General features: G+C 37.1%; 1 protein-coding gene across 6 annotated transcripts in view; it reads right to left on the bottom strand.

The window, feature by feature from the left end:
* Positions 1 to 23570, bottom strand: part of PPFIBP2 (PPFIB scaffold protein 2) — a 109003-nt gene that overhangs the window by 71907 nt on the left and 13526 nt on the right. For 4 of the 6 annotated variants that reach the window (XM_075427607.1, XM_075427608.1, XM_075427609.1 and 1 more), the window contains exon 2: positions 2827 to 3041. In XM_075427607.1, the coding sequence (XP_075283722.1) occupies positions 2827 to 3041 (215 nt within the window). Of the gene's footprint in view, positions 1 to 2826; positions 3042 to 19698; positions 19797 to 23570 lie in introns of all 6 variants that reach the window. The other 2 variants (XM_075427611.1, XM_075427606.1) reach the window with 1 other exon arrangement.

Here is a 23570-nt window from a genome sequence, read left to right as displayed (position 1 = left end):
AGAAGGTTCAGTCACTTTCTGTCCTCTGACCTGCAATCCCAACTACTGCTGTGTGGCTCAGATAGAACTAGTGTGGATAGCCATACTCTGCCTCAGAGAGCTTTCAGGGCTGCACTAGGTTATGATGATTGCTAACGCAGAAGGAGCACACAAGAAAATAATTGGGACTTCTATTCCATATTTCTGCTGAAACCAAAATGCTAGTTGTTAAATGCTGTTGTTTGATACTATCCACTGGGAACCTGGGCCATCTTACTGACTCCCTTTTCTATGGTTTCTCATAAAAGCCAATACAGAGCAGTAGCAAAACACACATTCAAGTTATTTCCATAAGATATATTGTTTGTATTCTTTATTATGCATGGCAGCTGCAATGATTTTTAATACAATTTTCAAGCACGCCTTTAAGTGAAGAAGAATCATAAAATAACACTTGCTCTTTTCTTGATAGGAGTATGCTTATCTGGTCTTAAAATAAACATCAGGTTACTTTTTGTATCTTTAGTTTCTAATGTACTCCTAGTCAGGATAAGCTAGGTGTATTTTTGACCTCACCTATTCCTGTACAATGCTACCAAAAAAAAAAAAAAAAAAAAGAAAAAAAAAATGAAGGCAGTTTCTGTATTCTCTAAAGCCAGTGGCTTATTCAGTACATACTAGAGCAGCCTCCAGCTTCAAAAGAAGGTGCATGGACCCCAAAAATAAACAGATGTGGAATTAATCCCCAAAAAAGAAAATCCCCCTCCAATCTGAGCTATAATAGCTCTAAAGAAAAGCCCAAAAGCCTCAGTTCACCATCCACTGCAAAGTTAGTTACAATTCAACTATTGTTACTGATATCAAACATTGTTTTATGTAACATTTCAGTTGAATACAACAATTCAAATGTATGCCAAATCTCTGTACCGAATTATTAGCTTACGCTTTAAAGAGAATGCTTAGGAGAGACACTTGTAGCAAATTGCCCTTGAAAGCACCTGGCATTTTGTATGTAATGATGTTTTACCTGATGGTTAGCAGTTGCAACAATTGGGGCCCACACCCCTGGGGTGCCCGTGTGAACTTGTGGGGTGCCTGCTCACCAACACATGGGTTAGCAGACTGTAGGGAGCTCCACGGGTACACACAAAAGCTAAAGCACCCACGTGTCCCACATGGAGATGTGTGTAATAGGGGAACCCACATCCACAGAAGAGGCTGTTTCTGCTTGTAACCAACGCCAGGTGTGAGAGAGCAAAGGTGCGCCTCTAACTGTGAATGTGTATGTGTGCATGTCTGTGCTATTTTAACTTTTTGGAATTAGTTATAGAACTGCATTTAGAAATTTGTAGGTGTCCCTTAACATTTCTTAAGCATCTCGTATTCTGGTTTATCTGTTGTATTGCTGATGTTGATCCTAAATACACAGTTCACTGATTTCTAGTTAATTATGTTTTTAATAAATCATCAAACTGCTTCAGTGTTGATATGTTTAAACCGTGGGAACTGAGCAGGGTTTTTTTATGACACTCCAACATTTCACAGACTAATGATTACCAAACTTTGTTTGAGGCTTCCAATGTGAATGGATTCATTGAGGTACGGAGTTCTCATTCTCTATAGCTTACTACCTTGACTATCCTTTTTCACATATTAAGTATCACGTTTCACGGCTCCAGGCTAAAATTAAGGAATAACCTATTCCATTTCACTGAACTGAGCTGCGTTTTACCAGATTTCTTCTCAATTTCCAAGTTAAACTGCTGCTTCTCAGTGGAGAAAGCTCTTCCACACCTGAAGTCCACGGAAGTTGTGTGCATGCTTAAAAATTATTTGCATTTTTTAAAAATAAAATACTTCTGCAACAGAGGGGCCAAAAGCCAGGCCATCAGATTCATACTCTCCAACCTGGTGGTTCAGGGCCAACTTTATTGTGAACAACTCTGAAAATTTATGTCTTTTATACATTAGAAATATCTTTCAGCTGTTGCAAAGCTTTGGAAAAGTATTAAAATTTCTGCTAAAACAGGAATTCAGTAAGAGCTGGCCTTATGATACGGACTCAAAATCTTGCACACTGGATAACGCATCTGCCACTCTGTTTATTGCCATGCTGCTCTAAATGGTGACAACAGCAAATCCAAATTAAACATCGCCTTCACCATTTACTTTCAAAGCTGGTACCAAATTCTCGTTTCTCTTCCTTTACATCCAATGTGTCTCTTAAGTTCTGTCTGAAGATCTGCTCCTCACCTGGTACACCTCAATCTTTTCCAATATAGTCACATTTATTCCCCATCTATCCCAATATGAATGTCTCGCATTGAGAAGCTAGAGGTTCCCTGTGCTTACCAGCACTGCCTGGTGTGCAAGATACTTTGGAAATTCGTAATACTAATAGCTGAGGTAAAGGAAATGTAGTGAGGAATCAACAAATTTGAATTTGTCCCTTCAACAGACAATGCCACCATATTCCAAACTGGTGGTTTAAAACCAATAAGTTTTATAACTAGTTATAAACTTGCTTGCTATCTCCAGCAAAGGACCAACCAAACCAAACCAAACACACACACAGAAAAGGTGTTTTTGGTAGTTCATTCTTACTATCTTTTCTCTCACCAAGCACAAAAGAAGTTCTTTTACCAACTTCTTATATTCCTGTATCTGTATTGCTTTAGTAATCAGCACATGAAGTGCTAACATCCTCACCATTCTATGATTGCTCACCGTCCCCTGCAGTTCTCCAAGTATGCAAATTTCAGATATTATAAAAATAATTGCAGTATCAAAATACTTGAACTAATGCTGTTTACAAACAAAATGGAAAAGCTATAAATAACTACTCACCAGATTTTCTTCAAACCACTCCCGTATACACACTGCTGTGGCCCCTGGAATTTGATTGCGCAATGCTTCTTTCTCTTGAGGATCCTCTAGCATTTCCAGTGCCATCTTTAGATCTTCCAGGAGATGCAAAATTTGAAATGTCCCCAGGTATACTGATGGAGCAGGTGACACAATATCATAACCACCATTAGCATACTCTGTAGCTGACTTTGTACCTAAAACAAGTAAAAACAGGACAGACAATAATGTTAAATAACTGTTTTGTAGGTGACAAATATATAGGTACTACATACCACAATGTTTGGACTTCAGAGGCTAACTGACAAGTATCAGTACTCCAGGCTTAAAAATACTTGTGTTGGTCCCTAGATAAATAACAAACACTGAAGAGTTAAATGTGAGAGGTATGTACAAGCATATAAAAATGATTTTGAACTAGAAAACATTTGCAATGGCCATTAAATTACAAACGCCAAAACCTTACCACAAATCACCTGTAATTTTCCATGGTTACCATGAGATGGCACTAACTTCTCAGCTACGTAGTTAAAAGTCCCCACACAGAGCAGTGTTAAGCAATGCCAGAAAGATTGACGCCGTCTTTTGACAAGAAACTTCGATGAAAATAGATCGTGTTACCAGAACTAGAAACATATGTGACCTTGAGTAGCTTTAAAACCCTCTCACAGAGGACAAAGCCCAAAAAGTTAGAAATAAAAATGGCTGATGAAACTTTGCTAGCTCTCCAAATTGCGAAAAGCTCTCTAAATTACACCACCTCCCTCCTCCCAGCACTCCAGCACCAATATTATTTTCTCAAGAACAACAAGCACAGCAACAAACAATCTCACTTTATGGAAGAATTATATATAATACAAATTCTAATATCTCTGAGTCTTTTTGTCTTAATACCCTGTGTTTCAATGAGATGCACGCTAAAATCAGCTATCTTTTCTCAGTCCTGAATTTCAAATTTTGATTTCATTTAATATTCTTTTGTTTCTTTAAGAACTAGTCAGATAGAATACTTCTATTTGCTCTACTTTTACAGTTTTTATTTACAATTTATCACCTCATGTACATAATCGATTGTACTCACGTCTTCATTCCTGTTCTCTCTGGCATAAGCAATCGCATTTCCCCCCTTCTTTTGACTTCATGGGAGATTTTTTTTTTTAGGCTTTTGATCATTCTCACTGTACTCCCCTCAATCCTTCCATTTGGTTACGTACTTTACAGGTGTATGCTGGATCCACATAGCATACAGTATTCCTTAGAAGACTGTATCACTGATATACACAAGGGGATTATAAGAATCACCATAACATTCTTCATTTTACTCTTGTGTTTAACATAATTTACATCTTCCTTATGAAAGGAACAGAAATGTCCACTGGGCCTTTGAAAATTATTTGCGAAGTTTTTTTCCTGAGCAGATGCATCTAATTTGAAACCCAGATGTATAAGTAATTCAAATTTTCTTCTTCAATGCACACTACTTTGCATAAATATTAGTTTGCCTGCTATGGTTATTTATCTACCATGATTCAGACATTACAACTTCTGTTTGAACCCAATGGTTCCTTTTACATATAGCCTGATACACAACTAACACCTAAATACAATTCATGAATACACTGACACTCTAGGTCCTAGTACACTGAAATGCTTTCTGCACCTGGATTAACTTTTAACCAAAATGCTAGCTGATGACTTAATCCTAATATTGTTTCCCCATCTCAATCAGTTTTTGATCTGAGACAGTATTTTTTCTCTCATTTTGTGAACGCTTAAATTTAACTCAAAGCTTTTGGGAAAAATCTAAATAATATCAAACCAGGTCTTCTTCAACCACTGCTTTAATGACACAAAGAATTCCATCAGACCAATTCTCTTTGCAAAAATTTGTGTGAATTCTAACTGTATGATTTACATGTTTTTTTGTTTGATTGTTTTAAACAATGCAAAACCATCCCTAGAAATTTCTGAAGTTTTGCAATGCTCAGAAGTAGGGATTTTTTTTTTTAAAGCAACACCTTTTTTTTCTCTACTGGAGTATTTCATAAAGCCTTAACCTCTTTTCAAACTCAAAATATTCCGCTTGGCCCTGTTGACTTCCGCTGCTCATGAGTTTATTTTGAAACCTCCAGTGTGAGATCTCATCTTAATTTCTGGCTAAGACCATCTCCAAGATAAAGTTTCTTCCGTATCCGGTGCTACAGAGACTGCTGCACAAGACAACTTAACCTTGTTAAACCAACTCTGTCTTCCTCAATTTTTTACTTTTGAAGAGAGGATCAGCTAACTGTTTTGCTGGATTTGAGTATTCTAACCACTGAAAGATATTTTCTTGTGTATTTCTATACTCTCAGCTACTTATATCAGCTGAGTTGTTTCTGTTTATGTACTTCCTAAAGAAGATTAACATTAAACTCTAGCAACTAAAAATAGCATGTGTCTAAATTGTGTAAGAGCCATTTGGATCATATAACCCCTTAAATCTTTTCATTCAGCCAGAGTGGCTCACTACTTACTTTCCAAAAGATACATGCACACAAACTGACATCTAGTACTGTCCCCGTAACTAACTTGATGCCATTTTTAAAGATGTGGCTTCCTTGGTGATTGTGACATTAGGACTTTTAAACTAGTTTTCTCACTCTTTCTTTTGGAAATTTTACTGTTCCTTTGCTTAGCAAGTACTATTCACACCAGAAAAGCAGGCAGGTTCCAAAGTTATTTCGTAATCAGCTTTGGTAGCTACTGCCTCCATGAACTGACAATTTTAAGCAGATATGGAATGGGAAAAAAATCAATGAAGCATTCTTCTATGGCATTCTTTATGTTATTTATATAAATACTTCTTATATACAGACAAGAGAGAAACAAACAAACAAAAATTCACACAATCCAAACAAAACCACACAAACTTTCAGGCTGACAAGCAATACTTCAGGTGTGACATAAAAGCCATAATCTTTAAGTTAAACACAGATCTAAAGCAATTGTTCAGGAGTTCAGTTAATTATACCAGATATTTAGTTTATACGGCCAAATATACAGCCATACCATATATACCACTGTAAGTTTCTTGATGACAGTATTGGTGACATCTTCTCTCACCAGTCTAAATGCCTCACTACGTATCACATCTTGCCTCCATCCTTAGATTATCACAGCTACACCATTACTGGTAACATATACCTTCTACAGCAAATAATTTTAAATTCTGTAGGAAAATTCAATGACAGTGAAATTCACACATTTTGGCATACCTTTATTTGATTTGCCTCTATCAAAGCACTAGGAAAAAACCATATATGCACACTCTTTAATCTTGGCAAGCAAAAGAACTGTCACCTTAAGAAAACTAGTTCTATAAGGGTAAAAATTCTGAAGCGCTGGAGCTCAGGCAGAGTCAGCCAGCAATTATACGTTATGTGATTTCCTGAGACTAGGCGTACTCCATATGTGTGCTTCAGTTACCCCAAGCTATTTAACTGACTGTTCAGACTGGCAGACCTCTAAGCATCCTCAAAGTCTCACACTTTACACGGCAGTGGATGGTCATCATCCCTCAGAACTCTCAAGAACTGGGTCCATGTGTAAGGCACATGTTCTGAGTTTCCATAGTTGTAATCTAAGGTGGGTCAGGAGGACAGTCCTCTCCTGTGTAGAAACATTTTGAAGACGGTAATGTGTTTTTACTGGGAAAGAACATCAGCTTCATGTCTAGTGATTGAGACAAAGTCAAATTAAGAATTTTCAGGTTTTTTTTCTTACTGTTTTCTTTCCTGCTTCAAGTTTGCCTCCATTTAAGTTTGTGTGAAATAAGAAGGAAATATTTTTCTATTCATTGATAACAAAAAGAGATGTAACAAATGAAAATCATCAGACATCCTTATGCCAAACTCATGTTCCCTGAACTACCTAACAACACACAGAAGGTGGTATATCTTATGACTTACCCCATACTTATGACTGGGAATTTATTTTGAGCATAAATACTACAGGGTTTTAAACTGCAGAAGACAATACAGATACTTCAGAATTTTCTTGGCTAATAATAGTAAACAGACAGCTCAGTATTTTTGCTTGCACAAATAAAGATATAATGATCTTACAAGTGAATTGTCTGTAAATTCTTATAGGCACTAGTGCCATCAAACTTTGAAAGGAAAAACATCTCTTTGATTAATATCAACTAAAGTTAAATGAAGGAAGTAGAGATCGAGAGGCTCTATTTCATTCATAATTCTAAATCTTTCAACTGAGGTTATTATCCATGAAAGAAATGGTTAAAAAATATATGTATCTCTCAGTACTATTCAAGGTTTGTATTTAGACATCAAAAAGCAGGCACTGGTGACAGAAGAATGGACCTGTGTCCAATATCATCAGAAAGACAAACAAACAAAAACCCAAATCATATCTGCACCCTTATCATGCTGAGAATACAGGGCATAATTCTGAGATGTGCTGAAGATTCTAGCTCTCAGCAATCAAAATTCCACTAGCTTCAGGTCACTGGGATCACAAATATTAAGCAAGGACTTAAAAGTGCTTTGTTTTGCCGAATTGGGGCCAGAGTACTCAGCAAAAGTTACAAAGCCCTCTCATGAATAACTCTCCTTGTCTGGAACAGGAGCTACCCACAGTTCTCAGTGCATCACTAGAAGAGAATGCGACCCTTCACACCTCCCCATCAAATACATGCATACATTCCTCCTTTGTGAAATTATTTTTAAACTGGTTTGCTGTGGGCTGCCACTGTACTCCCTTTTTTTTCTCCTGTCTGAAATGGAAAATGAAGAATTCCTCTGACCACAACACCTAATGCACTTTATATTAGGTAAAAAGTGATATAAATGCAGAAATGCAGAGTTGAAGTCAGGATTTTAACTCAGAAAGCTTCCTATTTTACTGCCTAAATTCAAATGAATCACAGGCTTGCTTCTCTCACTTGCTTTCCATGTAGTTTTGTAGTAAGTAGAATATATATTGCTCACCAGAAGGACAAGAACACACCCTGAAAAACAGAAGTAAAAGTGCATAGAAGTAAATTATATTTCTTCGCATTAGTTTAAACCTTTACGTCTTCATGCTGCAAAGCACATTAAGTTTCAGCATCAGATAGTAAGACTGAACAAAGTGCAAACAGAACACTACCTGTTACCAATATACTCTACCATTAACGGCAATTAATTTGTGTGTAGCTTTATTACAGATAGCTGAATTGGAGACAAATATGGTTCAAGCACTAGAATTTTATAGATATTCAGGAAAAAATAAGTGCAGTTTTGAACTCTTGCAAAAAGACTCATTGTATAGCCTTGAGAAAGTCAGTCTTCCTCATTTTTTCCAGTGGTAAACAGGACACAGGGGAATCTTTTGTCATTATGTTTATATAATACTCAACACCATGGTTTCCTAGTGTACTAGTGGAACGCAATTAATCATCATAAACGTCCACCTTAGAGAAGCAGGAAAGAAAGAAAGGCAAAAAAAAGTATTGGAACTAAGACATTCCCAACAACTCAATCCTGGCTTCCACATACAGACAGTGGATGAAAGAAGTTAAACGTTGCTGCACAGTGTATGTATGGTAGAAAGAATCAAAAAAGGTAATAAACCAAGGAAAACAGCTTTTAAGTTACACATTTCCTAGACCCTGACCATGCAAGCACGTTTTGAGTTCAAAGTTCCTTGCAATTAGCTGAATGGCTTCAAAGAAATGTTCCTTTTGGGCAAATACATAACCTATTCAGAAAACGGCACTACTGGTAACTTGCAAAAAATAAATTACTAAGCAGAAGTAAAGAAGCATCAGAAAGCCTTGCCAGTCTGAGAATCCACTCTTCACAGCTTATATTGTACACATTCATCCATCACCCAACTTTAATCACTCTTAGCAGTAGATACTGTTTCTCATCTCTCACTTTTCCTTGCCCCATAACTTCTGATCCCCTGTATCCCTTATCACCTCAGTCTTCTCGCTCTATAACTGGCTGAGTTTCAGAAAAAATTCCTGGTAATACACAACTCAACCATCAGTGGTTAAAAAGAGATTTTCCTAAAACTGCTGACTGCTTTAGTCCAGAAAACAGCAAAAAAAAAAACAAACAACACCCCACAGCAAAACCCAAAAGCTATTTCTAATCTGGGGTAACGATGATGTTGTATAAAGCTGAAATACTCATGGGTAACAGTTTTGATATCTGACCAACAGTGGTTAGAATAAAATTATTAACATACACTTTCTCTGCCCTTTCAGTCAATCATTACACTGCTAGAGAATTTTTTTTTTTACCTGAGTTTTTACTCAACCAGCATATGGGTTTTCCAAGTTCTTTCTCTCTCCTTCAAGACTACAAAGTGTAATTTTCTTCGAAGCACAAGTCTCTCATGAAGATAGCCTTGAAAATGTGAATTTATGTAAACTAGTAGTAAAGGTCTGGATGGGACATAATTCAGCCTCCTTGTTCCTAAGCCTTCTGTCAAAGGAGTGAACAGGTAGCTCACACAATCCTTTCTTATAATACTGTAATGCAAAATACATTACAAATGGTGTGTTTTGAATCATAGCTCATATTAGCTTCTCCTCAAATCCCTGCTTTTAGATCTTTAACTACAGGGAACAGTAACTGTTGAGCTGGATTAGCAGGAAGCCCTAGGAAAAAATTTCCAAGCCTAGAAATGTTAATGACCACATTCAGATGCAAGTTTCATGCGGCTCAGATGATTTTCAACTGAACTTTGTTTAAAACCACACGTGAAATCATTGAGACAATTTTCAAGAACTGTTTATAATTTCATATGCAAATTATCTATGTAATTACTCAACCTTTTTCCTTTTACATGCTTGTAGACTCCTAAGCTGTGATGTGTAGCACTTTCTATACCGTATATGCAACTCCAACAAAAAGATCTCTCTTATCCAGAAACACAAGCTAAGCAGTCTTACAGCTGGTGAAAAAAGGAAGACAGATTATGCAGCTATGATGGAGATTTGATACTGACTCTCCATCACACAGGAAAAACAGGATCAACACATTTTATTAAAGACAAAAAAAGAACAATACTTGCATCAGTGTTCTCTCTTTTTGTATTTACACACACACAAAAAAAGTGTATTTAGGGCCAGTGAAAGTAGTCTAATTAAAACAATGTTGTGAGACAACAAATACATCTTTTTAGTACAAAATCCAGAACTGTTTGTAAGCAGTAGTAAGCTACTTGTAACATGAATATTGTTTCATGAAAAAAAAAAATCTCTGAAAGCACAGGGAAAATAAGAGCATTCGGTTTGCGAGGAAACACAGGCATCTTGTTTTATAAAAATTACACTGTTTTGATTTATAAAAACGCTTTCAAACCAACTTCATTGCCTTCAAGTAGGAAGTTGAGAAGCTATGATTCTGAATTTAAAGAAATCCCATGTTCGATAAAACTTTTTTAAATTTAAATCTTAGAAATCTGTTCACTAGCCTATTAAACAACTGAGTGACTTGTACTGAAAAACAGATCACATCATACAAAGCACAGAAGAACCTTTGTATCTCAGATTTTCAATCCTATGGGGTTACAGCCATCATGGCTTAACTGCCTTTCTGCGCTACATGTTGTATGTGCAGCTATTTACGTTTCTGTTTCTTTTCCATCCTTTTTCAAAATGTAATACAAATACCTATGATGTATGGATTTTGTTTTGCATAAACCCATTTGGAGTACACAGTTAGGCTGAGTTACTGAATGCCTTCTTTGCTTCAGTCTTCACTGCTAAGGCTGGCTATCAGGCATCCCAGTCCCTGGAGGTAAGGGAGCAAGCCTGCAGAAAGGATGACCTTCCCTTGGTTGAGGAGGACTGTGTGAGAGATCATTTAAGAAAACTGGATGCCCACAAATCCACGGGCCCCGGTGGGATGCAGCCACGAGTGCTGAGGGAGCTGGTGGCTGACATTGCTGAGCCACTCTCTATCATGTTTGAAAGGTCCTAGAGAACAGGAGAAGTGCCTGAGGGCTGGCGGAAAGCCAATATCACTCCACCCTTCAAAAAGGGCAGGAAGGTGGATCCAGGGAACTACAGGCCGGTCAGCCTCACCTCCATCCCGGGAAAGGTGATGGAGCAGCTTATCCTGGAGGTCAGCATCAAGCAAGTGGAAGAAAAGAAGGTTATCAGGAGTAGTCAGCATGGATTCACTAAGGGGAAATCATGCCTGACCAATCTGATAGCTTTCTACGATGGCGTGACTGACTGGGTAGATGAGGGGAGAGCCATGGATGTTGTCTACCTAGACTTCAGCAAGGCTTTCGACACGGTCTCCCATAACATCCTCCTAGGGAAGGCTCAGGAAGTATGGGCTGGATGAGTGGTCGGTGAGGTGGATTAAGAACTGGCTGAATGACAGAGCTCAGAGGGTTGTCATCAGTGGTGCTGAGTCTACTTGGAGGCCTGTAACTAGTGGGGTTCCCCAGGGGTCAGTACTGGGCCCAGTCTTGTTCAGCTTTTTCATCAAGGACCTGTATGAAGAGATAGAGCGTACCCTCAGCAAGTTTGCTGCTGATCCAAAACTGGGAGGGGCAGCTGGTACACCGGAAGGCTGTGCTGCCATTCAGAGAGACCTGGACAGGCTGGAGAGTTGGGCGCAGAGGAACCTGATGAAGTTTGACAAGAGCAAGTGCAGGGTCCTGTACCTGGGAGGAATAATCCCATGCACCAGTACAGGCTCGGGGCGGACCTGCTGGAGAGCAGCTCTGCAGAGAGGGACCTGGGTGTCCTGGTTGACCATGAGCCAGCAGTGTGCCCTGGTTGCCAAGAAGGCCAATGGTGTCCTGGGGTGCATTAAGAGTGTGGCCAGCAGGTCGAGGGAGGTTCTCCTCCCACTCTACATTGCCCTAGTGAGGCCTCATCTGGAGTACTGTGTCCAGTTCTGGGCTCCCCAATTCAAGAAAGATGAGGAGCTACTGGAGAGAGTCCAGCGGAAGGCTACGAGGATGATGAGGGGACTGGAGCATCTCTCCTATGAGGAAAGGCTGAGGGAGCTGGGCTTGTTTAGCCTGGAGAAGGCTGAGAAGGGATCTTACAAATGCCTATAAATATCTGAAGGTTGGGAGCAGACTCTTTTCAGTGGTGCCCAGCAACAGGGCAAGGTCAACGGGCACAAACTGAAGCAGAAGAGTTTCCACCTGAACATGAGGAAGTAATTCTTTACTTTGAGGGTGACGGAGCACTGGAACAGCTGCCCAGAGGGGTTGTGGAGTCTCCTTCTCTGGAGACGTTCAAAAGCTGCCTGGATATGTTCCTGTGCAACCTGCTCTAGGTGACTCTGCTTTGGCGGGAGGGTTGGACTAGATGGTCCCCAGAGTTCCCTTCCAACCCCTATCATTCTGTGATTCTGTGAAACCCAATGCAGTACTGCATTTTTGGTATGCTGATGTAGGTGTCTGTGTCATGACTGTATTTTTGTTGTTTTATACTGACAGTACTGTTTATCTACTGTCAAAGAATTTAAAGTAGCGCATTTCAGACGCAAAGATTTCTCCATTTGAGTTGGTCTTAATGGTTATTTCCAAGAAAACTTGTTTTTCTGTAAAGGCAGGAACACATAGAAGGGAGGTTAAAGACCAACTTGATCAGTAAATCCCTGTTTGACTTGGACCTTCAAAGGACAATTGTCTTATACAAAACAATTTTAAACATCTATTTTTGTAAAAAATCAGTAAGTGTTTATAGGAGACAAATTGTCAGTGCTTTCAGCTCCATAAGATTCTGTAGTACTGCCCTGTTTACAGACGGAATCCATCAGAACAAAATTCCAAACAGAATTCAGGGAGTCTTCACTCTATCTTGTGCTCAGACCCCTACTGTCTGTGAGAAAATATGCTTCGGATAGTGAAAGTATGGGAAGCATGTTTTGGGACAGTAGCCCAAATAGCTATAATGACCTCTTGCAAGGTTAAGCACTCAAAATTGAGGAAATTCCAAACTTCAGGTTGCTCTGGCAACCCTGGGTAAGGAATGAGACAATGCTGCACATGCACAATCAACATGCAAGTTGTCGTGATTTTCACCTGCTTTTAAATCACAGATCAAAACTGCACCTGAACAGCTATGTAAGGTGTTAACCTCAAGGCTACAGCATGTGTAAAGCCCCTACAAAATATAGTATCAAATGGCTGTAATGGTTACGCAAGTGTGCACACCGTTTGTGAGGCCATGTCTTGGATGTTGTTAACAAACCCAAGCTGACGTGAAAAATTACGTATTAACTAGAAATAGTAGAAAGACAGTGAACTGCTATATTCTTAAAGGTTTAAAAGATTTGAAATTGTTATAAATCTGTTATTGCTGACATCATCTAAGGAATCAACTAATTAGCTTTTCCGAAGTCAAGTATCTGAAGCTGTGTCAGCACTTTACAAGACATAAGAAATGTTATAAAATAAAGATAAATGTTGAACTACAAATTGTAAACCCCAAATACTCGTGTTTTTAAGTTTTCCCCTGTAATTTCCAGGATGGTTAAAGGTCATCATTTTTGTCTTTTTTTTCTGCTCACAATATTCTTGATACGTAATTTTCTGGAACTGTTATGACAGGAAGTTATGTATTTCTCTGTCAGAGACCTGATTTAAAGTAATTTATTATTTAATTTCCTTTTTTTTATCTCTATTGATAGAAGATCTATGCATAAATATGCTTTAGCTCATGGTTTCAAAAAGCCACTAGAGTATCTTATATTGCAAAACTTCACAAATGCTCACCTTAGTTCATGCATAGCAGTGACAAGATAAACAAGTGCTGTAGATAAGTTACTTCTTTTGTTCAGAAAAAAGCCTAAATTATTGATTGAAAAAGAACAGAAAATAAAAGGGAAATGCACTAATCATAACTGAAGTACAGCCTATTAACACAATTACAATTTATTTACAAAATACAAGAAAACTGTTGTGGCTGTTGCTGTTCAATTACTCTGATCTATAACAAAAGAAATTGCTCATTATTTAATTTATTCTGTTTCCCTTATCATTATTTCAACTATAGTCTGTGTCAATTCAGTGCTTTAAAATGATATTCTACAAAGATCTCTGTATTAAAATTATAAAGAGCTATACACCTTTACTATAGAAACTAAATTCTGAACTTAAAAATACTGTGAAACCTGAATGGGACATAAGTGATAAAAATATAAATCCATCTGGAAGTATACAAATTGAAAAATAAAAATAGAAGCTATTCTCTAGTCATTCTACACAATCACAAGAGGCTCGTCCTGCCCATCAGCTGCGTGCACCCAGCGTGTATTTCAAATGAAATCTCCCCCCGCCATCATGAAAAAATAGGATTAAGTGCTTTCTGTCTGGTCTGGACAATTTCTGTCTCTTATGAAGCAGAACAGAGTTGTCTATCTTCTTCACTTAAACTACTGTGAGACTAGTCCTTACATTCTGAACGTGTCCTGTGATGATGTGTATGACTATTCCTGGGTAAAGGATGAGGTCACTAGAAAATATTTTGATTAACTATTGTTTATGTAGGAACTCAGTGAAAACCTTATTCCACAAAACTCAAAATCCACCCAAAGGGATTCAAACAATAGTGTCAGTATTTTTTGTCCACTTCTGCATTTTTAATCCAAGTTCTAATCACTTAACTAGAGGTGGTTTAGTAATCTAACACGTCCAGGAACATAGCGTATCTCTGGAACTTGAACTCTACTATTGTCATAATAAAATTATAATGGTCTAAAACAAGAAGAAAAAAACCTCATAAACCCCCACAAACAGGTCCTCCTTCAAATTCTGGCAAATAGATCCCGTGAGAAAAACATATTCAACTTGAACTAAAATCTCGTTTATCTCGAGCATCATTTCCTCTAAAGGCGTCTTTTTTAGCAAGGGGTGGGAAGTGGTTGGGTTTGTAGCACACCCCAAAGCGATGAACTGAAAACAAGCATTCTGCCACCTCAAAAGAAGGGAATTTAAACATGCATACTTCAACAACTTCTTGACAAACTTCTTATTTATTTGTATTTTTTAATCTGTCAGTACTAATACTGAAACATCACTACATACCCATGTGATAACACATTTAACTTTCTCATTATTTTTCTGTAAGCAATAATTGCAGGAGCTCTGGTTAAAAGGAAACTCAATAATTACACTGATTACTTTATGAATTTGAAGAGACGCTGGAGCTGCAGCAGACTATTATATTGTGACAGGAGGTTTTGGATCTTACAATTATGGTCATTATTCACAAAATGAAATAATGGAATTCCAGAATGTTGACAGAGAGAAGCAGTTTGATATAAAAAAAACGTAAAATAAAAATTATTTTAATTCATTAGGATATATTGCAAAGAAAAAATAATAAAAATCTATAGTCCTATAAAGAAACACATTTTAACAAGTTATAGTACAAGCTGAATAAAAGGGAAAGTCATGACTTGGTCAAACCTCATTGCGAAGTAACGCCAAAGTCAGGCATCTCAGATAAAGAATGCATAGACAGATCTGACATATGAGCGCTTTCTTTAGAGAAAGCCTCTGTTTGGAGTGCAAGTCATTCTGGCTAATGGATATGTTCATTGACAATCACATTAGCCCTTTTTGCTATTTTAGTCAAATAAGGCTAATCATTTAGCGTGACTAATTTATATGGCTATGAGGGTGGGTTATCAGTACAGATGTACTGAGGCATTAAAGACTTGGGAACACTGACCTATCTGTCAAATTTGATCAAGCCCAATGAAAATCAATTTGTTAATCTTGCTTCACAATCCTACCCTCATGCACTCTAAACACTAATATATTTTATATTGCACTGAGATGCCCAGTCTACAGTGAGACTTTTTATTTGGATTAATCAGAATCCTGTATGAGCTATGCTAACATTTGGAGTAAGGGATATGACTTAAAATTTGAAGGCTAAAAGTAGGACTGCAAATCTGTAAATATTTATTATATATATTTGCATGCCCAGTTCTTACCTTAAAGGACAAGACAATAATCTAATAATTTAATAGTAACTACAGCTAATAAAAGAAATCAGGATAGCTTTCTCATTAAAAAGTGAAAATGCTGCATTTGAGTGAAAATGCTGCATTTGAGTGTATGCATATACACATCTACTCAAGCTTCAAAAATTAACCAATGCAAGTTACACATCTCTGGATTTCTCACTTCTCTAAAATAGTGATTAATGCTAATTTTGTGCCTAAAGCAAAGGTTTCTGAGGCCAAGAGAAGAGCATAGCTCTCCTAGTACCCACTTGGGCCTTGTTTCAAAGGAAACATCTTTTTCATCAGCCACCCAAGTTTCCAATATTCATGAAGTTTAGCCTTAGTCTTGTATCCAGCGCTACCTAGAGATATCCACGGAATCTGGGTACAATGAACTGAAATCGCACAAGCTCTGAACAGTTGATTTTTTGCTGTTTCTAGACTGTTCTATGAGCAGCTACATTTGCACAGATGATTTCTCCAGTCTTTGCGTCATATGGTACGTATAAATCTGCAGTTAGAAGACTCTCAGCCTTGGTTTGTTTCATGACAGTCCTCCAGTCCGCCGCTGAAAGAGTTTCCTACTTTATTTGTGCTCTTGCCATACAGGACAACAGAATATTGCTGTTTTCCAGTCCCTGTCCAAATTGCATACAGAAGCTTACTGGATTGAATTAGAGAGAATCAAACTTGAATAATTACTATGTTCCTCAATTTGAGACAAATTGGGATAATAACTGTATCCAAGCATAGGCTCCAGCAGATATATTTGGTCCTTCAAACATACCAGAATATTCAATAAACAGTTCTGGAACACAGAACATTAGAGGGGAATGACCAGAACAGACTTAACTCAACCTATCTTAAAATGTCTTATCCATTTCTAGTAATAAAAAAACAATATATAAATAAATAAGGTAAACAACCTTCCCACCCAATTGAGCTTTTACTTTATGTTAGAACTAAAAATCAGTAAAGGAATAAAACAATATGATTTTTTATTGGTACAGGTAAATACAATTCTGAAATCATATGGGAAGTCTTCAATTAACATTGATGAGACTTGCTTGACAGGTGCATTGTCTGGGAAATATCTTGGTTCTTTTCCCATTAAATATCTTTATATAAGCCTGTTTTCCATACTATACTGAATATCAGTGGACATTAGACTAAAAATACAAGCAAAGTGAAGTCATAAAGTCAAGTCTCTTGAAGAGGTTGCCAATTTGCTCATGACCTATCCATGCACTGTGGAAACAGTCTACATACCACTAGCATGCCTGAATCCTTTTGTTTTAGAGCTTGGGCACCAACACCACTACAAAACAGCTGTGAAAGCGACATATAATCTGCTGATTCACACAGAATATTTCCTCCATCATTTGCCTTGCTTCTCCGTATCACTGTCTCCACCATCATGGCAACTATGTGAGAGGAATAAAAGTGTTGTTGTTTGGAAGCCTGGAACAAATTAATTCTGTTCCTTATTTATCAAGATTATACCCTAAAATGTTGTGGGCACAAACAATCTGAAAAAGGAGTGGGGAAAAAGAAAAAGAATATTTAAACCAAAAAACTCAAATCTGGCTTCTGACCTCAATTGTTCTTCTAGCATGAAATGTGTGATTTTCTTAGGCAGTCATATATTGTCATTTAATAATTTATGTCACATATTACAAGGCTACCTTTCCATACCATGGAAAATATACCCAACACTAAACACCTATTGTCTTAACCAGAACCAGCCCCACAACAGCTATTTTTCAGAGCTTCTATTCATGGAAACACTACTAAGTAGCAATGTTACACTTTCAGTGGAAAAACCATACAGCCTGTAAGTCTGCAAAACTTTTCTGAAAGGAATATGAAATGGCATCTTCAAGTAAAATTGAATTTTTTTCTAAACAAAACAGCACTGCTCAGATAAGGAAGGCAATAGACCTGTTTGTTGAATACATGGTCTTTTATTACTCATAAAAGGAGATACTGGACAATTTGAGATATGTTGGAAGCATGATCTATTAACACAAAAGACTGAAGCAGATGAAATCCTATGGAACGTCAAACCCAAAAATCCTCAAAATCATGACAAGTTTTATAATGCTCTCCTTCCAATGACAATACACCACAAAGCTCTGACAACTACTGGAAGAAAATAACTGTCTAATATGAATATCAATTTAAATAGAACATGCCTGCTTTTCTTTCTCTTGATTTTCCTGAGGAATGGAATCATCAGCGCATCCATGATATCACCAACATGTGCTGGGCTATGTATAAATCATCACAGAAGAGAGATACTGAGTTAAAATCTGCAGATGAATGCAGGTGATTTATGAGCACAGGTTTCATAGCATAATTAAAAGGACATGTGCTTCTATTTACTTTGGCTCTTTTGTAGCACTACTCGGGATCATAACCCAAGGTTTGCAATGGCTAAGAAATTATTTCGTTTCCCTAGTTTATGAATTATGGTTTGGGACTTGCTTTTCTTCTCTCTTTACATATCTGAGGGAAGTCCTGACTAGCTGTTTATGTGTTTTGTAAGATGTGAAAAATAAAATCCCAATTAACTTCTGTTGGTTAAAATCTTGTTTGAATCATGTTTTGCATTCAGAAAAAGAAGGGAGAAGGAAATACATATCTAAATTTTCCTATTTGCCTAACTTGTTCCATTGGCGTGAAATGTTATTGGTGGAGTTGTATCTATCACATATCCACATTTACACTTCTGTATATCTTAGCAGTCTGTTAAAGCTTGCACATTTAGAATAAAATGAAGACTCGTCTGGATGAGAAAAATCTAGAGATTCTTTAAACTTAAAATCTTGGATAATGACTAATCACGACTAGTCTGATGGTAATATTTGAAGCTCCATATTAGTCTCTGGATAGAAAGCTTTACTAGAAGAGCAGGAAGAAAGGCAAGAATAAGCACAACTGCAGCAACAAGAGGCTGATATCATCATCTTCACCATCAGGGGGAAAAAAAAAAATGAAGGTACAGCATGGGTGTCACTATTTAAATGTATAAAGCTTTAGTGAATGCTTTCCCATTGTGCACAAGTGAGATCATGGCCCTACCCAGATACTTCTTTTAGGAGCTCATACTGAATGGTGTTTGAGCACAAACCCCAAGGCTACTAAGTCCTAACCACAGAAATCAACTTCTCTTCTTGGATGCTGTAACACTGAGAGAAAATTTTTTAATTGCCTTACCATGAGAGCACGAAAAGACAGCAAATTCTGTCTTGCATCATATGCCTTTCTAGTGGAAGGCTATGTAAAAAGAAATTCATAGTTGTACTCCTGGATATAAATGTCAACAAAAAGATATGTGTTCTAACTTATTAGGCCATGCAGGTAATTAATAGGTAAGTTATTTTAAATATACACATCATAAATAAAATTATGTATATTTTTATATATATGTATTTATGTGTATCTATGTGTGTGTGTGTGTGTGTGTGTGTGTGTGTAAAATACAGATATATACTATCCAGCTAACTGGAAGCCTCAGTGAAATTTTTTTTCAAAGACATACTGAAATAACAGACACATGCAATATGGAATGTTACCACACAAATTAGGCTGTGTTTAAGTTACCATATGGCATTAGAGCAAAAGAAATCTCTTTTACTTCAGTATTCACGTCTGAGGTGGAATTGTGAATTTTCTTCCTTTATTTTACTTTAAAGTTTCTTCACATAACTGTTGAACCATAGAAATCTGTGTGTCACAGAGAACTTGACAAATTGAGAATAATAATTAAAAAGTAAAAAAAACAAACAGGAAAATTGCAGGAGGGAAAGAGACAAACATTTTTAAATCTCAAAATAGTTTGGTGTAAAATAAAGCACTATTATACCTGCAATGATGTCATCCATCTGCTCCAAAGCTGCTTCCAGCATATGACTAGCGTCAGAAGCCATCATCTGCGATTTCTTCAGACCTTTACTCCTTCTACTGAAAAGACAGATGAAATCATCTGTGTTACACTAAACCAGACCTGATAGAAAAATACATGTCACTGTTGCATTATAAATTATGCCACATGAGCAAAAGTCCACACTAGCAAAAATGCAGCCTAGTAATATGAAAACTAACTAGATTGTTCTTATTCTTGACAGATGACTTGGGATTTCTGAGATTTCCGAGGCTTTCATTCTTTTTTTTTTTTTTTTTTTTTTTAAGAGATTTTACTAAAACAAGGAAATGCAGATGGAAAGAACACCAAACAATCTCAAATACTGGAAGCTTGAGATTCCCCACCCCTCTTCCTTAACAACGGTTTTCTAGATTCAAAGTTCAGTGCATTTCAACCTTTTGCACTATGGGGAAAAAGAGGATTGACTAGGTTTCAATGAAGGAATGAACACATGGTGAAAAACACACTTAACCTGTAGGCAGAACTCTGTAGGAGCTCTGCTTTTTGATTGCTGCCTCAAGAGTAAAGCCAATTCTGAAATTATTTTTACTCCTCCTTTCTCTATCCCCATTCAAAATTTCTACCACTTCTTTCATAACACTGTAAATACAGCTCTGTCTGTTCCAATAACCAAAATAGCCCAAGTATGAAGTTTCTGAAGTTACTGCTGCCTCTTTAAAACAGGATTAAAGATATTCATGTTACCATCTGACATTAAGGATAACACACAAAATGTTCCAAAATTAGTCTCTACTTGTGAGTTGGTGTTGCTGGACTCTTAGTCAAGTAGCAGTCATCAGTCAACAGACGACATTTCAAAGGGGAAAAGAATTTATGCTGTCCATTTCCCTGCCAGTGAAAAAAATCTCTCTGAAATAAGGCCCTTTTACACATCACTTCATCGCTGAAGTATGAAACCAGTGCCCACACAGTGATGAAGAGGGATTCTACTCATACATATTTTTTGCAGTGCTCTAACACACAGCTCAAAATACTGACAAAGCCTTTAATGCGTCACAGAATTTTGATTGCCCTTCCATGAAGGGTGCAGTTCAGTCTTTTGACATTCAATATTCTGATACAGTAAGTTTTTATATTTGTGATTCAAACCTGCTTTCTAAGCATCACAAAAGACACCTGTCTGACAATGGCTAGAGATATCCTTCAAATTATGCACATTGTAGGTAAGTGTATAGGCAACGGTCACACATTTGTGGGGTCGATTATTCCAATGCTCCGGAAATTTCACTAATCTTTATCACACAATTACCTATGCCAAGAAATCAATTATTTTGAATTTCACTAAATATTGTAATAATGCCTAATGGGAAATCACATAGATTACAACATTTTTATACTGTGTTTATCCAGTGACAGTTCAGGCACTGTCCACCATGACCACTGTATGACTGGTGGCTAAACCACCCACATTTACTGTCTCCGTTGGAGCCTGCCTAAACACTAGAATGTAGAATCAGTAGCCAGAAGATAAAGTCAGCTTTAAAATAAAAGCTTACCTATTTTTTGTTTCAGAGAGACGGTCAGAAAAAATTTTTAAAAATCCCTTAAAGTACCATTCAGGCTGAGTTCTAATTACTGTATCATAAGAAATGCTTAATCTCAGTAACAAGCCCAGTGGAACAGAAAATTTCTTACTAACAAGTCAAAATTATTTGCTTCTCTTACAAACTAAGAATCTTGAGACACAGGCTTTTCTCCATAGTGATGGTGAAATATACACAAAGAAAGTTAATTTATTGACAATCTCTGCGTTATCAGTAAGGTGTGTGTCCTATGTCCATTCTAGTCAATGTATACAACATCAATATCTAAAGGGACAGATGCGAGGAATGATCAAACTGATCTGAAGGGCAATATGAGAATGCCTTAGCAGAAAATGGAAGAAAAATCTTTAGTGTCACCCAAGACAAAGATTAATGTAAATGAATGGTTGGGTTTGGTCTCTCAATTTTTGTCAAAATAATAATTTAAGTATGAACAAGCGTAAATGTAACAGAATTTCACGAAAATGCATCTGACCTTAATATTTCATTTAACGGTATTGGAAATAACACAAATTATGCTCAGAATAATCTGGAACGTCATTAAGTCAGCTGATATAAAGTTTAAATTTCAGAATGCTTACACATGTGAACTTTACAGACACTCCCACTGATTCTGTTGCTTCAATTTGTTGTTTTTGATAGATTTCAATCTTCTGTTGTCACATTTACCTGCCCGTAGCTTAGTAGATTCACTAAATGCTTTAGAGATACCTGATTCTCAACTGCAATGAGCCTCTTTCCTTGCAATATTTCTCTTTGTTCAAAGCAACCATAACATCGGTAATAAACACCTCTGTGAAAGGAAATCCACCTACAGTAAGCAGCTGTCAAAGAGGCACCTAGGCTACTTTGCCTTTTTGGCAGATGTGGCCACCAGCCACTCCCCCAGAAATCTAAGGCCACCAGCTGCATTGGTAAATCAGGACAGCAGACTGGCTCAAAATTAGAAGGGAGAAAAAGAGTGACAAATACTACAAATATCATAGAGTTTCTATTACTAGATTGCACCGCATGCTCTTACTTGTGCTGTAAGCTCCTGCTCAGTGTTCTTAAAGCAGTTAGAGCCATACACAGTGGTTATTAAAAAGAAATGGAGAACTACCGTTTCTTCTGAACATCAAATATAGTATTTGACCATCTGTAGTGAAAAAGGTACAGAAAATGCTAACACATTACATTACAAATTTGAAATATTACTTATAGAAAAACCTTCAATCAAGACCTTGGCACAAACCAGGAAGTTTTGCTGAAATGTACCACCAGACCTAAGTCTTCTATCTCCTCCCAGCCTCCACACTCTGCGTGTTTCTAATCTGTATCCACAGTATCTTTGCTGCGTAACTGCATTAAGCTGGAGTAAAACCTGCTGATCAAACAACGATTTAAAAATAAAAGCAATGTTCTTTGCTCCAGAGCAATAATGTAATATTACTTGCTTGACATCTTTTTCTAGACAGACCTGTTGCTTGTGCTTCAGGCAAGTTTTACTTTCCCAGACACTCCCTTCTTACAGTTTGACTGTTCTGAGCAATATTATGAAAATGGCTTGTTAGATCTCTTAAGCTTTCAGTTACAATTTCTGATCTAGTCCTGTAGAAATATCTGTAACTGTGGATTCTTTTTTTATTATTATTAAATAACCAGACACCTACATCAATCCCAAGGCATGCTGAATGCCTCAAACAAGACCCATCTATTTGCTGGCATTTTAATTGCAATTCCTTGTACAGTTTTTGTTCCTGAATGACATCAACAGATGCAGAACACCATGACATATCTACCTATATAAAAATATATCTATATTTTGAAAAATAAGTTTTTTCAGCTTTGGCAAGGACTGAACAAACACTATCTCTAACATTACAGTACAAGCTTTAATATTAGCAAATTATAACCTCCAGGATTTATCAGATTAATTTATATACCACCAAAATACAAGAACCAATTTACTCACCTTTTCAGGTCCCTAAGAAGAAAATAATTTATTTTATTGCCTGATCAGTAAAAATTGCTGGATATTAATAGCCAAAGTTTTACTGTTAAGCAGACGTAAGTCTAAATTATTATCATCCTTTCTAAGCCACATGCTCATACTAATGTAGAGCCCAGCCCACAGATAAAGATATTGCAACCCTGTTTGCTATAATTACCTAAGTAATATGATCTTACAGGAAGTGCAGACAGAGGAAACTGGTCTGAATGCCCTAAATTTATTTTGCTTAGCTAGCTTTACCCTATAAATCCCAA

This window comes from Opisthocomus hoazin, chromosome 7 (assembly GCF_030867145.1).
Source record: "Opisthocomus hoazin isolate bOpiHoa1 chromosome 7, bOpiHoa1.hap1, whole genome shotgun sequence".
NCBI lineage: Eukaryota > Metazoa > Chordata > Aves > Opisthocomiformes > Opisthocomidae > Opisthocomus > Opisthocomus hoazin.
Note: the sequence above shows the minus strand (reverse complement) of the source record. Positions and strands in the feature narration are given on the sequence as shown.